Source organism: Morone saxatilis, unplaced genomic scaffold (genome assembly GCF_004916995.1).
Source record: "Morone saxatilis isolate NCDOM2014 unplaced genomic scaffold, NCSU_SB_2.0 Contig9, whole genome shotgun sequence".
NCBI lineage: Eukaryota > Metazoa > Chordata > Actinopteri > Moronidae > Morone > Morone saxatilis.
The window spans coordinates 22,565,788-22,580,558 of NW_023340268.1; the positions used below are offsets into that span (position 1 = coordinate 22,565,788).

At 40.9% G+C, this 14,771-nt stretch overlaps 2 protein-coding genes across 2 annotated transcripts in view; one reads left to right on the forward strand and one right to left on the reverse strand.

Annotated features, from left to right (window-relative positions):
- Nucleotides 1-293: 293 nt before the first annotated feature.
- On the forward strand, nt 294-6,968 carry tac1 (tachykinin precursor 1). The gene is made up of 5 exons (XM_035680972.1): nt 294-663; nt 2,772-2,874; nt 2,959-2,982; nt 6,020-6,076; nt 6,184-6,968. Exons 1-5 carry the CDS (start codon nt 547-549, stop codon nt 6,228-6,230), a joined length of 348 nt encoding a protein of 115 aa, XP_035536865.1. The 5' UTR covers nt 294-546; the 3' UTR covers nt 6,231-6,968.
- asns (asparagine synthetase) overlaps nt 6,875-14,771 on the reverse strand; it is a gene marked incomplete at its 5' end in the record, with an annotated part of 13,822 nt that continues 5,925 nt past the window's right edge. The window contains 4 exon segments of the mRNA XM_035680969.1: nt 6,875-9,181; nt 9,830-9,985; nt 10,104-10,185; nt 11,892-11,992. Coding sequence (XP_035536862.1) covers nt 8,972-9,181; nt 9,830-9,985; nt 10,104-10,185; nt 11,892-11,992 — 549 coding nt within the window.

Sequence of the window (14,771 nt, forward strand, 5' to 3'; positions counted from 1 at the left end):
TAAATACCACACAGAAGTTGACCACACAGACTTTATATGTAGATTTAGTAGGTTATGGTGTCATAACCACTTTATCAATGTTTATGACCAACGCAGATCGCATTTAGACTCACACCGGTGACGCACATCCTTTACAATCCGTGAAGTGCTTGGACTGGGAACTAGATTATTACTCTAATACTCGTGACTGGCCGCGAGTAATCACACTACTGTAACGGCGTTACCAATCAGCGCCGCAGAAGCTGCTATATAGGAGCGCACGCGAGGCTCACTGGACAGCAGGACGCACGAGACCGAAGACCGCAGAGGCTGCAGAGCGAGCGCGCGGAGAGCTTCGGAGACATTTGGCGGGAGCCCGACACAGCGCTTTGACGCACGCACGCACGCACTATGGACTACTGTTGAGCTCAGAGAAAAGACGCACAGTACAGCCGCTGCTCGCGCCTCAAAAACGTACTCGTTTGTGTTTTTGTTCTGAAGTTGATTATCGGCCGTTATTTTAATACAACTCTACGTCTAAGTGAATCTAAAAGCAGGTCTGGCATCATGAAGTTGCTGCTTTTACCTGTTTTAATGGCTTTTTTCGCCGTCGCCCAAGTTTTCTGCGAGGAAAACGACCCAAAAGAAGACGCTGACTACTGGACGAGCAGTAATCAGATTCAGGTAGTCCACAGCACGGCTTTATTTAGCCCATATTCTAGAGTTAGTCTGTCATAAGTGGCATTTATTACTAACTAATGTGTTCTTGTCAGAGGCAAAAGCAGCAGTTGTTTCTTTTATTCTGGAGGAAAGTTGCAGCCTACTACTGTCAGCTTGTTTAACCCACATATGAAAGAGCAAAAATGTAAGTGTGTGTGATAAAAGTAAAAAATATGTTAGTTAATAGTTAAGCCTTAAATGATACCGTTTGCTACTAACATACATCATAGATCTGTCAACAGCTTTGCCTTTCTCTACAGAGTTGAACAATAACCCATAATGATGAGATAATAAGGCGTGTTGGTAGTATTACAATTCATTGCAATATTATCGGAATCGCAATATACAAATCACGTAAGCTGCAATATGTTTAACAGCATTATAGGCTAATGAAGTACCCTGCAGAGGTGGTACAGACCCAACAAATGTCACATCATCATGATTTCATTAGGGTTTGTTTTTTTTGTGAAAATGAAATCTGTGATGACAAAATGATCATTCCCAATAATCGTGAATCATACTACAACCGCAATATCTGTCTAAATAATCACAGTATGAAGCCCCTAATAAGTATGTTATAATATCAGCTCCTTAGAAACATTCATCCAGATGTTTTCGGACTCTTTAAGATGTCATTCATTGCTCTCTCCATTAAACACAAGTTTGAATGATTCATTAGTACAAACAGATTAGGCTAGACTATTAACTAGGGATGCACGATATGGATTTTTTTATGCTGATACGATAATTTATCGTCTTTATCACCGAAAAGACAACCGATAACATTTTTGCATTTTAAAAAGAAGTTCATAACCTGTAGATTTGATAAACTTTAGGTAAAGAAAGGCTGAGATGTAGTGAGCAAAAATGGATTTAATATTCCATATCTGTTCTAACATCACTATTGTTAACAAACAACAGTTCTGACTCATCAAATGTTCATTTCTTCTTTTTAGTAAACTTCACAAACATATTTTGGTTTTCATAGACCATAAAGCCTATGAATCATTTTGCATAAGAATCCAAAATAAATTATTATTACTTATTTCATTATCAGAATAATACAAATATAAACGTCCCACTATCAGCTGATCAGATTTATCTGCCCTGATCATCATTGTGCATCCCTGCCACTAACATATGCACAGTGTCGCACTTTGCCGCCACGTCAGCTGACACCAGTTCCCTCTGAACAGCAGTCCAACCTGCTAGCAGACTGCTTCCAGTTCCTGGGCTTCCTCAGAATCAGAATCAGAAATACTTTAATAATCCCCGTGGGGAAATTACTTTGAAAGGTGGGTACAAGAAACAGTCCTCAATCCAGAAACCAGCAGTGTGAGATAATTGTTCTCAGCTGTTCTCAGCGCAGGTTCATGAATCTTCCCAGAGGAGTGCCAGTGCAGGGACATGCAGCATATAGCAAAGGCAAATTCATTAGCAGGATATCAATGAAATATTCTACACTTGTTTCCAAAGAAAATAAGAAATAAGGACTCTTAAGGACACGAAGATGGAGAGTGTTGCAGTGGTTGGAGCAGCCAGCAGGGGGAAATGAAATGAAGCCTTAAGTGCTCACTGTGCTCGGGCTTGGAGACCATCTCCATTGACATGATACTCACGTCCTGTGTTTGACATTGGCAGTTGGAAACGTGCCAGTAGCCTAAACTCTACTGTAGGCTGGGGCCCATTCTGCAGATGAATGAGGCTACAATAAATCATTACAGCCCAGTGTGCGAGACATTAGTGGCCCCCAGGTCCACGTCTCAGACTAATGCATCCTGGGATGGAAATAGAAACATTAACATAATGAAAGTTCAAAATTCAAGCCTTATATGGATTATTACTCAGTGTAGCTTGTGTGTGTGTGTGTGTGTGTGTGCGTGTGTGAGGGCTGGTTTATACTAAATGTATATATGAATGTTATACCCTACTACAATCGACAAATTAAGATGTATTCAGGAAATGTTCTTTTTTTAGCAGTTATTGCCTGATTTTCCCTAAAATGTTGGGGATCTATGCAGTCATACTTGTCTCTACAAACACTGATTGAGATCCCCCCCCTCCCCCCTCAGGACGGCTGGCTCTCCAACGACCCATTCAGAGAAATCCTCCTGAGGATGACGAGAAAGCCGCGGCCGCATCAGTTCATCGGCCTGATGGGGAAACGCTCCATGGGTGAGAGCTCCTTCTCGGCACCACGCACAGCTTTTCTCTCCCTCCGCAGATCTGTTTTTAAAACCCCTCTCTTTCCTCCCACAGCAAACGCACAGATCACCCACAAAAGTAAGTATCATATTAGTGTAGTATGGATTTACACTTGGTTGGTTGACATTTTCCCAGCCTGTAGCTATCCCTCCTTTAACTTGTAAGAGCCTATTAATGCCAGGTCATTCTTCATAGCAGCAAAATCGCTTGGATAAATACACAACTTAGGCAAACAAGGGATTGTCAGTCTTTTTTTTTTTTGGCCTTTTATGCCTTTATTTGATAGAGATAGCTGGAGAGACAGAAAGGGTGGTCAGAGAGAGAACAGGAGGGGACGAGCATGCAGCCAACAGGGCCGCAAGGTCGGAGTCTGAACCCGGGCCCTCTATCGACTGAGCTAACCGGGCGCCCAATTGTCAGTTTTGTTAATGTTACATTCACTTGTTATTAAATTTTCCTCAAAAGTCAGGGGGATCTGAATGCATAATAATATCTGTGCTTTTATGGGTTTAAAAAGTTCTCCAATGCCTCTGCCAGTCCATGAGGCCCCCCCCTCACCGCCCAGAGACCAAAAAGAACATATAAAATTCATATAAAACGTGTAGAATGTACTCTTTGAATGTAATCTTTCTAGAAGGAATAGGGAGAACATGACATCAGTGTCCTCGGTGGTAGCTACGCCCCTGCTTCTGTGTCTCACACTTAACATAAACCCTCTATACACACACTGAATGCTGTAAAGTGCTTTGCCACAAAGCTGCTCTGTATCATGATACTAAAACTCTCTGATTTCTATGCAGATTGCCTCATATAGGAGAAGAGCCACATCTGTCAACATCAGACGCAGGTTGTTGTGTGACTGACATTAGCGGCAGTAAAAAGCATGGAGCCAGCAGGTGTTTTAGGGGGCGCGTGGCATATTTATCCCAGAATGTTGCAATAAACTACATTAAAGGAGTGATGGGTTGAGCCATTTGGTTTTCGACGCTCCGTTCCAAAATCACAGAACAGTGAAGCACAATGGGGAAGAAAGCAAATCCTCTCATGTTTTGCCCACAGTCTTGTTAATGGAGTTTATGCCAGCGGTTAAGAAGGAGTGGATGAGCACACCGTCTCACAGGGTTTAATTCATTGATTTTGTACATTTTTTGCTTTTCTTTTGAACACCGGACCACATTAATTTGTCAGTAAAGAGGGTGGTCTGGAATCTGTGTGTGACAAAGAGGAAAGAGATAAGGAGCAATGGAAAAGGACTGAGGAGGAGGGGATTTTCCCTTTTCTCTGTCAGGTTTTTTTTTTGGTCTAAATTAGTCACCCACTCAGTGATGCAACACAGCGCAAGTAAGTATACATCTAATTTATTCCTCTTATGGAGGCATGGCTAGAAGTCAGTCATCATTAGGGGAGAGGGAGAGTGCTGGGATCAATGCCCCAAGGACATGTGAGAGTTAAATTGGATTGTTTACGCTTGTGATGGATAGTGGTTGCTCCGCGTTTCTCCCTTTACTCTGAACCAGAATGTATTCTGCCAATACACTCTCACACAAAGGGACAAATCAGTGGAGAGACAAGAGTCAGCTTCCTCCACTTTTTTATATATGTAGGATCAACTCTCATCAGACTAATGCAAATATTGATGTTTGTAATGTAAGATATCCCCCCTGGGCTCACTATAGTTTTATAACCCCCCAATCCAATATACACCCACTCCCCCTCCTCATGATCACATTAAAGTCCATTACTGTGATTGACAGGTGCCCCAGTCAGTCTCCATGCAACTGTCTGTCACATCTGCAGGGTTCCCACTCTTTAAGAAATCATTTTCCAGGACCTTTTTCAGGAGTTTTTATTGTAGGGGGTCAGTGTTTATGGGGCACTCCACGTTAGCTCACTTGTGTGACGCACTTGGCCGATTTTTCCGCTGCGGTCTCTGGTGAATTGACTACAGAGTTTTCCACTCATTGTAACATTCATTTGGCCATAAGTAACAGTTTACATTATCAAGTAGAATTTATCTTGGTTTACAGATCTGATTTTTAATTTTTTTAATCAATTTCCGGGTTTTCCAGGACGAGTGGGAACCCTGACCACTGCAAACACAGGTCCCAGTGTCTTACTGAGTTAAGTTTGGTTCCACAGAGCTGAGGTTAAAGCAGTGAAATGTGTCTCTATCAGGGCCATAGCTACCACGAAGGACACCATGGTCACATCCACACTATACTGTCAGGGGACATCGTACTGAGAAAGAGTATATTCTGCACTCACACACAAAGATGTGAGAAGAAAAAGATTTGTGATGCACAAAATTAGGTTTATTTCTTCAGGCTTGAGATGAATCTACTTTTTGTTCTTGTGAAAAATGACCTCTTAGGCTTGATCAGGAATAATGACTTGCTGGTTAAAGTGGTCACAGCCTGCACGATACACATCCCTTCCAGAGCTTCGTTTTAATGAGTCACAAGCCAAAAAGCTTAAGAAACACCGGACTAAATGTCTTAAAATGTGAGGTTTTTTTTAATATGATAAACAAATATGCAGTAGGAAACTTTCTGTCATATTTGCTAAAACTTTCACTATATCCTGACAGTAGTACATGTGACAGATACTCTGTAAAAAAATCAGGTTCCTCTGGTTCCTCCTAGTGCTCCTAATGGTATTTGTAATAATCCACTGGGCCTGAACAAAAACAACCAATCAGAACGGAGAAAGATAGAACGATGCTTTGTGTGGGAGGCTTGAAGATAGTTGATTGTTGAGTCTCAATCCCACAGTGCCAAATCGTCTGTATTTGACACCCTGGAAATGGGAACAGTCAACTAACTATTCTCACCGCTGATTGGTTGTTTTCATATTATCTGTCTCATGTTCTACTGTCAGGATATAGTTAAAGTTTAGGAAAATATGACAAAAAATATTTTTATAAAAATGACCTACTGCAGCTTTACATATAAATGTGTGTATATCTTCACCAGGGAGTCAATTATAGTAAGAAAAAGCAATCAGTAAAATCTGTTCAGACCATTCAACAGTAGCTTTTGTCTGAGAGGTTGCTACGGCACTGTTTGCAGTTAGCTACTACAAACTGGTCTCAATTTAAAATATGTTTTCTTTTAAGGGCATAAAGTCAACTCCTTTGTCGGACTGATGGGGAAAAGAAGCCAAGAGGAGCCAGGTGAGCTCAATTCAAGTTAAGCTGCACCTCATGGTTCTCACTTTATTTCTGAAAGTAATAAAAGGGCAAAATGTGTGCTTAAGCTAACGAGCTGTCTCCCTCTGCAGAGCCCTATGAGTGGAGCACAATACAGACGTACGACAAGCGCCGCTGAGCAATCACCTCCTCTCCTGCCTGCTTCTCATCTAGCCATTCCTCATCCACGGGAGGGGTGCCCGACGCTGCTTTTGTTTTCTCAGAAACTGTGTGTAGCTGTTAGTCAAATAAAATGATTCTGTTTCCACATTGTAGTGATGTAGCAGTGCTGTATCTGTGCCAGTTTCATTCGTCCCAGCAGAAGGTGGATCAGGAGGGGGAATGGTGTCATTATCAATGTTAGTGTTTTCTGTGAGCGTTTTCCACCATCTGCCGTGCTACAAAAGACGAACTGTTGTTGTGGACCATCAATGCAAAGCTATACCCTGGGGTATGCTGAAAATTGCACTGCCAAAGTCTCTGTATAGTGCCTCATAACTGTTTAATTGCAACTGATTGTTCTATAAATAACACACTGGTTCTCCTTTTGACTTTCAACTGACTTTAGAAGAGCTGTCATGTTCTCCACCTGCACATATGGTGCAGTATGACAGGATACCTGTGTGTAATATTAAAATTATTTTCTTTACTGGTTCAACTTCAGCTTGCAAGTTGTGAATTCCTTGTGAAAAAAAAAAACCTCGTGGTGTTCAGAGCATCTGAAAAAGTGAGGTAAGAGCGCACTCCGTTGGACAACAGAGGTACTACACACTGACAAACCACTCCAGTTCCAAGAGGTGAATTTATTTTAGCAGCGATTAGTACGAAACTCCAACAATACGGAAAAATCTAGTTAGGCAGATCATGGACAAAAAAACTAAAAATATAATGCAATCCAATAAAACAGAGTTGCAATAAATTATTCACAACTATGAAGCTCACTATGTTCAAATGATCCTCAAGGTTCAATGCTTACCGGTTACTGAATTGCAATATATTGTCAGGCATCCATTTCCTGTAGTTCACATCTCCACACTCCAACTAGGGTTGAGCGAAATACCCTATCGCTCAAGCCTAACTTAAAACTGCAGTAGGTAAGTTATGAAAATAACTTGTCATATTTGCTGAAACTTTCACTATATCCTGACAGTAGCACATGAGACAGATATGTGAAAAAATCAGGTTCCTCTGTCTCCTCCTAGTGCTACTAATGAGACCAACCAATCAGAGCCAAGAAAGATAGCTGATTTTTGAGTCTCATTCTCAGGGATTGAAATAAACACTCCTTGGCACCCTGGGAATGACACTCAGTCAAATGTCTTCAAACTTCCAACCCAAAGTATCTATAACTTTCTTGGCTCCGATTGATTGTTCCCCCCACAGATCATGGTCTGGCCATCATGGTCTACTGTCAGAATATAGTAAAAGTTTCAGCAATTATGACAAAAAGTTATTTTTATGAAAGTTACCTGCAGCTTTAACATGATGTGCCTGTGCCACACACTTGCATAGCCAGTCCTAACCGAACATCTAGTTCCCAGTGAAGAACAGCAGAGGTGTCATTAATCAGCATGAAACCCTAATGCCAGCTTCACTCACTGAGTCACCTCCATTCGTGAGAAACTGTAAGATGTCTTTCACACAAATTGCATAAGATACTAGTCAACAAGCTGGAGCATCAACCTTTTTGGTGTTAACAGCTCTGAATACAGTAATCCGTTAGAGGTTACACCCTAAACCTACATAGAAACATGAGAAAATATATCTCCCAAATAGACATCTAATTTAGATAAGTTGAAGGATCAGTATGAAGCTATTAAAATATATTTATCATCATGTCTACGGTCATTTATGAGGCCACCATATCTAAAAGGGTAACCTTACATGGTTCTGTAACATGACAAGATGGATGTGGCGTTCAAGGCCCATTGTTTTTTAGATTGGTTACTGATCATTTTTGTGCCTTTGAAAATAAAATATTGACACAACAAGGAAAGCAGTGTAACAGCATGTAATCCATGACACTAAAGCTCAGGCTCAGAATGTTTTAGTTGGCTGAGGCTTCACAGACATGCCCCTCAAATATATATTAATATATCATAGTGCCCAAAAGATGATGGTGTTCACTGTGATGGATCAGCTTTCTCAAACAACTTTCAAATCCCTGCAAGTTCATTTTCATCTCTGAGTCATGAAATTAACTTTAACTAATGGCTGCCTGGAAAGTAGGGAACACAACTAGTAACTAATTGTGTGCTTTGTAAAATGGCTGAGTAAGTGTTAGCTGGTCTTTGTCAGACGTTGATGATTTAGCTGTAAAAGGGTGACTGATTTGAAGTGTGTTCTGACAGTAGTACATAAAACAGATAATCTGTGAAAAAATCAAGTTCCTCTGGCTCCTCCTAGTGCTCCTAATGGTATTTGCAAAAATCTACTGGGCTGCAACGAAAACAACCAATCAGAGCCAAGAAAGAAATAAAGACGCTTTGGGTTGGAAGTTTGAAGATAGTCGATTGTTGAGTCTTATTTCCAGGGTCCCAGAGCTTCTGTATTTGACGACACGGGAAGGAGACTCAACAATCACCTATCTTTCTTTGCATTGATTGGTTGTTTTCATCCAGGCCCGGAAGATTCTTGCAAATACCATTAGCAGCACTAGGAGGAGACAGAGGAACCTGATTGTTTCACAGATTATCTGGCTAAAATAAGGTTTTTTACTGCAGGCAATACAGCGACTATGGATAAGTACCTCATACAACCCCACTTCACAAAACCTCAACTATTTTTAATCTGAGTTGAACAAAGTAAAGTATGACACAGAATGTTTTAAGAAGACCAACATATTGTTGACTGACACACACACAGCTGTTCCAGAGCTGCTCATTGATCTTTATCAGGTTTGTAGATACACAGGGTCCGAGCCGATGGGTCGGTGGCGTTGATCCATCGTGGCATCCAGTAATGGGAGAGCCACTTAGCCCGGCCTGGGTAGTGCTTCTCAAACACCTGTCTGAAGTAGTAGGACTCTTTGGTGCATGGAGGGTTGTGAGGGAATGTCTTACAAGCCTTCTCCATCTGGTCATCATTCACCTGAGAGAAGATAGAGGCCAGGTCAGACAATGAAGGACCACAGAGGTGTTTCAGTGTCCCTTCAAATATACTGGAATACATGTGTTGGACTGAGATATGTAAGGAATTCTTATTTTTCTACCAAAGGATTGCATTTTTGGCAGCTGCAAAACATATTTCAAAACTCATGAAACACGGCACAAAATTTACCTGTGGCGAAAATGTACATGTATGTAAGATAGAGGTCTTACACCTGGGCATGGTAAAATGGCTCGACAGTGCCCTCTAAATGTAGCCCCGATGCACGTTTCATGTTATGTATGAAAATCAATACACACACGTACACAGACAGACAAACAAAAAGGCCACCTGGACCCAACCCTGAACTCAACAGTAAGTCGTAGTAAGACATTTTTAATTAAGTAGTAATTTTTGGCGATTTTCACACACTGTGAACAAACTCCTCATAGAGAACTGATCAGGAATGAGACCTGTGTGATGTTACACTTTGTTAAAAAACATTAACTCAGTTCAGTCTCCTTGCTCGTTGTTCTGACACATTCGAATCAGTACCGCTTTTCCGTTATTGTTTAACAGGCGGCTGTTCAAATATATATATTTAAATTATTGAATTTTTTTTACAGGTCTTGGTTCTGCAGTAACACGTACCATAGACTCTAGGTGGTCCTGCAAACAGGTGTACCAGGACTTCTTCTCAGACATCATACCGTCACTGAAGGCCTCTTTGCGCCTCCACAGGATCTCATCAGGGATCAAGTTGAGACCTTTGAAGGAGTCCCTCAGAAGATGCTTTTCAACGCCGTTCTGCTCACACATGACATTCAACACTATCATTACAAAGCCACGCTAAAACACCGCCTCCAAACATCCCGTCATTTTATGGACAGTGAAATTAATGCAACAGCTGTACACATCCACTGACCTTAGGAACCCTCATCTCCTCAGGCAGAGAAAGGTAGTACGCTGTGAATCTGTGGTCCAGGAAAGGCACTCTGAGTTCCAGACTGGAGGATTAAAAAAAAGGAACATCAGAGCAACAACTAAAGACCAGAATTCATCAAATGATTAGGGGGTGTAAGAAAGTATATAATATCACATCGTAATATTTCGGTTTTGTGAGATATATATAATTATCAAAAATACTGTATCAATAGCAGTGATATTAACTTTTTATTTATTTTTTTTAAATCATAATATATCACCGTTTACAGTATCGCAATATATTGAATCGTAACCCCTGTATCGTGATATATGTATCACGATACAGGGGTTACGATACGTTATGACGTATCGCCAGATTTTTGCCGATGCAAACATACGCTGAAAGTGAAGAGGCAGGATGATTGCAGGACTCCCTATATGTTATTCATCCACTGGCACTGTATAAAATGGTTAATAGCTCCATTACTATCAATTATTAGTGTTCATCATTGGGTGCCTTTATTTTTAATTGATTTGCTCATATAAAAAGCAATATTAACCTTACTGATTTGGTGGCATTCATTTCTGCAGATCTCCAGCCTCATTATTGAGGTTTAATTAATCACATTTTGCTCCAATTATAATGCATTATTCATTTCACCACTGATGCTCCTCAGTCATGTTGCTGTTGACCATTTTATCTTTCTCCTCTCATAAAGGACTTACCTTTTAGTGGTAAAAAGATCTGAACACCTTTCAGACTACTGAAAATTAACATTCCTGAGGGAATGAGCACAATATTAATTACTTAGTACAATTTCTATTGCAAGCCCAATAATGCATCGTTTTTCTCCCCAATTAAATAACTGATTCACGAAACAAAAGTACAAAAACTAGAATTACTGTTCCGTGGTTGTATGCCTCTGCGATACAGGAAAGATGCAGTTTACATCCATGTTTGTTCAGACTCATAATATACATTGCAATACTGGAAGTTATCACTATATTGATACTATATATGTATGATTGCAGTAAATATACACTACACACGTATTCGATAACTATGTACAGATGGAGTTTTACAAAGTGTAGTACTAAATGTGCTGCTTCTGCGTTTCGCTGGCATTTTTAGGATACATTATATGAATATATGAGAAAGATGAATCTGTGTAAAAGTAAAGTGACAGTGTATACAGAAGAGTTGTACCATGTGTATGTATCAGTCCTGATAATAGCAGCACATATGGTTGATGGGCGTTTTAGGATCACAGAAGTCCTATTAAGAACTATTTACCATTTAGTCCTATCTTGTCCCAGTATGCACAGTTACATTGTGTGGCTGGAAATTCAGCCTCATTTTTATTTCCAAAATACTTTGATAAGGAAAAAAAAAAAAAAAACATTTCTGTTCAGGTTCAAGCTCATATTAATACATTGAATCAGGTGCTGCCATTAACCTGAGTGCAGGCAAGCATCAAGTTCAACACACAAAGTCAGTAGCCTTCCTTGGTCAGACAAATGGGACACATTAAATATTGAAATCAAACTCGTTCTTTCATTTCCTGTTTTTGATTTGAGCATAAATGCGAAAAAAAGCAGTTATTTGTTTTTCTGTGTTGGATTCATAAATATAGAACACCACCCAGATTTTGGAATCTATATCGAATATAAAAAGAGGGAATGATACACGGATTCATGTCTTTTGCTGGTTTTAGTTTCACGGACACACTGCAGTGTGTACCCAGCCTGAATTCTTTAGTGAGGGCAGAGGTGAAGTGAAAGATGATACCCGTGTGCAGCAGTTGTGCGATCAGCACGGAGGACATCAAATAGGTAGAGTTCCTTCATCAGACGAACACTGTCCTCTGCAGCTGCTTTGGGAGATGGAGCCTGGACAGGGAACACAGTTCTGTTAGCACATATGCTTCAAGACCCCCTTTACATTCTTAACACGTTCAGACAGGCGGTCTCATGTCACTCTGTAAATGACACAACAGCAATCTCACTAGCTCAGACCTATTTGAGCTCAGTAAACAGTTTCCTAATGAGTTTATGGTCTCAGTCTCCAGTTTCAGTTTCTTCCATACAGCATGATGTTCATTCAGTAAATAGATGTCCCATTTTAGAGTAAATAGCACCATAAAGCAGGGTATGCTTATAGTGAGTCCGTCCAGCTCAACGCACAAAACTCAGATCAAACTGTCAAACTAGGCAGTGCTGATCAAATATGGATCCAGATTCTGTTACTGTGTTGGCTATTTCTCACCAAAAATCATTTGAGAAACATATTTTAGTGTACTGTTTACCTGGAATACGAGATTGTGTGTGAACAGGCGAGCCGCCATTGTTTCCTGTTATAGACGAGTCGAAACTGTGCAGCCAATGAGAGCAACTGCAGGGGTATATCTACTGCAGGTAATGTACTGACTGTGGAGAAGTACCTCATACAACCCCACTTCAAAAAACCCAAACTATCCATTTAAAGCTCCAGTTAGTAACTTTGAAAATATAGTTTTGTCATTATTGCTGACTGTCCTGACACTAGTACATGAGACAGCCGTTGGGTCTGTCTTACTGTCATGGCGATGGCCATAACACCAAACTCAAGCCTTCAAAACAGTACTACACAAACCAATGGGTGACATTTACACTTGGTTCTGACAGTAGTACATGAGACAGATAAACTGAACAAATCAGGTTCCTCTGGCTCCTCCGGCTCCTCCTAGACCACCAGGTCTAAACGAAAACAACCGATCTGAGAAAGATAGAAAGACACGTTGGGCTGGTGTTTTGAAGATAGTTGATTGTTGAGTCCCAAAAGCGTCTGTATTTGACAACCTGGGAATGTACTACTGTCTCATGTACTACTGTCAGGATATAGTAAACGTTTCAACAAATATGACAAAAAGTTATTTTTTATAAAACTTTTATACTGCAGCTTTAATAAATAGGGATACCTACACTATCAGAGTGAGATTCACACCAACTGTCTAAAACACAATTAGGTATTGTCTCTGGTTTGGCCAACACAACATTTATTAAAAACAAAATCTTGGGTCGTCCTAGTGCCCCAGTAGTCTAGGAACACACATGTAACAGCTACGCCCATCTCACCAAAGACCCTGTGCTGCATGTCACCCTTCTCTCTCCCTCTCCCCCTCTCCCTGTTTCTCCTCAGTGTAAGCTTTCAAATAGAGACAAACTTCTACAGACTAACTTCAGCCACTGGAGGTCAGCAAACACAAGGTTTTCACCCACAGTTACTGACTCTGCTGTTCTACATGACTACGGAGTTTAGTTGGTCACATGGTGTCACATATTGTAACTTATGCTGCAATCACGTGCTCCTCATATGGTCTCATTTCCCATATTGGGAAGGACATCGTGCTTGAAGTCATACTGTGGAAACAACATGGAGACTACAGAGAGTATGTGCTGCTGAATTATGGTAAATGGACTGCACTTGTATAGCACCTTCCTAGTCTTCCAGCCACTCAAAGTGCTGTACACTACATGCCACATTCACCCTTTCACAAACAGTCATGAATTCAGAGATGGCAGAGGCATCACAAACAGAAACTAATTCATTCATTTACATTCACACACTGATACAGGCATCAGGAGCAATTTGGGGTTCAGTATCTTGCTTAAGGACATTGCAGCAGAAGGAGCCAGGCATTTAACTGCTAACTTTCTGATTAATGGATGACCCGCTCTACCTCCTGAGTCAGTCCTGAGCCCAGCAAAACTAGCTTGGGCTACTATAGAAACATGGCGGTTCAACATTGTGGACCCGCTCCCTCTGTAGGAAAAAACAAAACAAAACCTGGAGTGTTTCAGTGTAGAAATAAGCAGGATCGCGTATGATGGTTACTGATTTAAATAACAGAAGCCGTCTGACTGTGGGTGTGTTTAATGACACTTAATTGCATGCACGTTTCCTCCTCCATCCTCACGTGGAAACAAGAAGGAAAGGAGGAATGAGGAAATATGTTTTTAGAGAATTGAGACATCCTTTTCTTATGTCACGTGAAGCGAAGGCTGAATTATTTAGAAGTTTCTCCCCATTAAGAGACGCTCTGCGCATTTACGCACAAGGTATTTTACACCTCCAGAAGTTCCCACATACAGCAATCTCCTGATAAATCTTGTTTCCAGGAGCAATTTGGGGTTCAGTATTTTGCTCAAGGATACTTCGACACGTGGCACCAGGCGATCGAACCAACAACCTTCTGATTAGGGGACGAACCGCTCTGCCTCTGAGCCACAGCACAGTTTTTAAGTTTTGCTGCTTAATGATATTTGCTTCAGTGACTTTGAAACACGTCGAAATGTTTAAAATGACTGAAAGCATCCTCTCTAATCATTATAGTCTATTACCAGCTGCATCAATATAACACAGAATCAATAAAGAAATCACCTGTAACCTGCGCTATACATATTCACACACCGATGCACAGCATCGGGAGCTTTGGGGTTCGTATCTTCTCAGGATTACTGTCTGACACGTGGCAGGAGGAGGAACCAACAACATTCTTAGTGGGCAACCCGCTCTTCCTCTCAGCCACAGCCACTGAGGTGATGCAGATGGCAGATATACAGTGTTATCATGGATGGGCAGATAATCCCTCCCCACATGTCCACCACATTGGGCGGCTGTGGCTCAGAG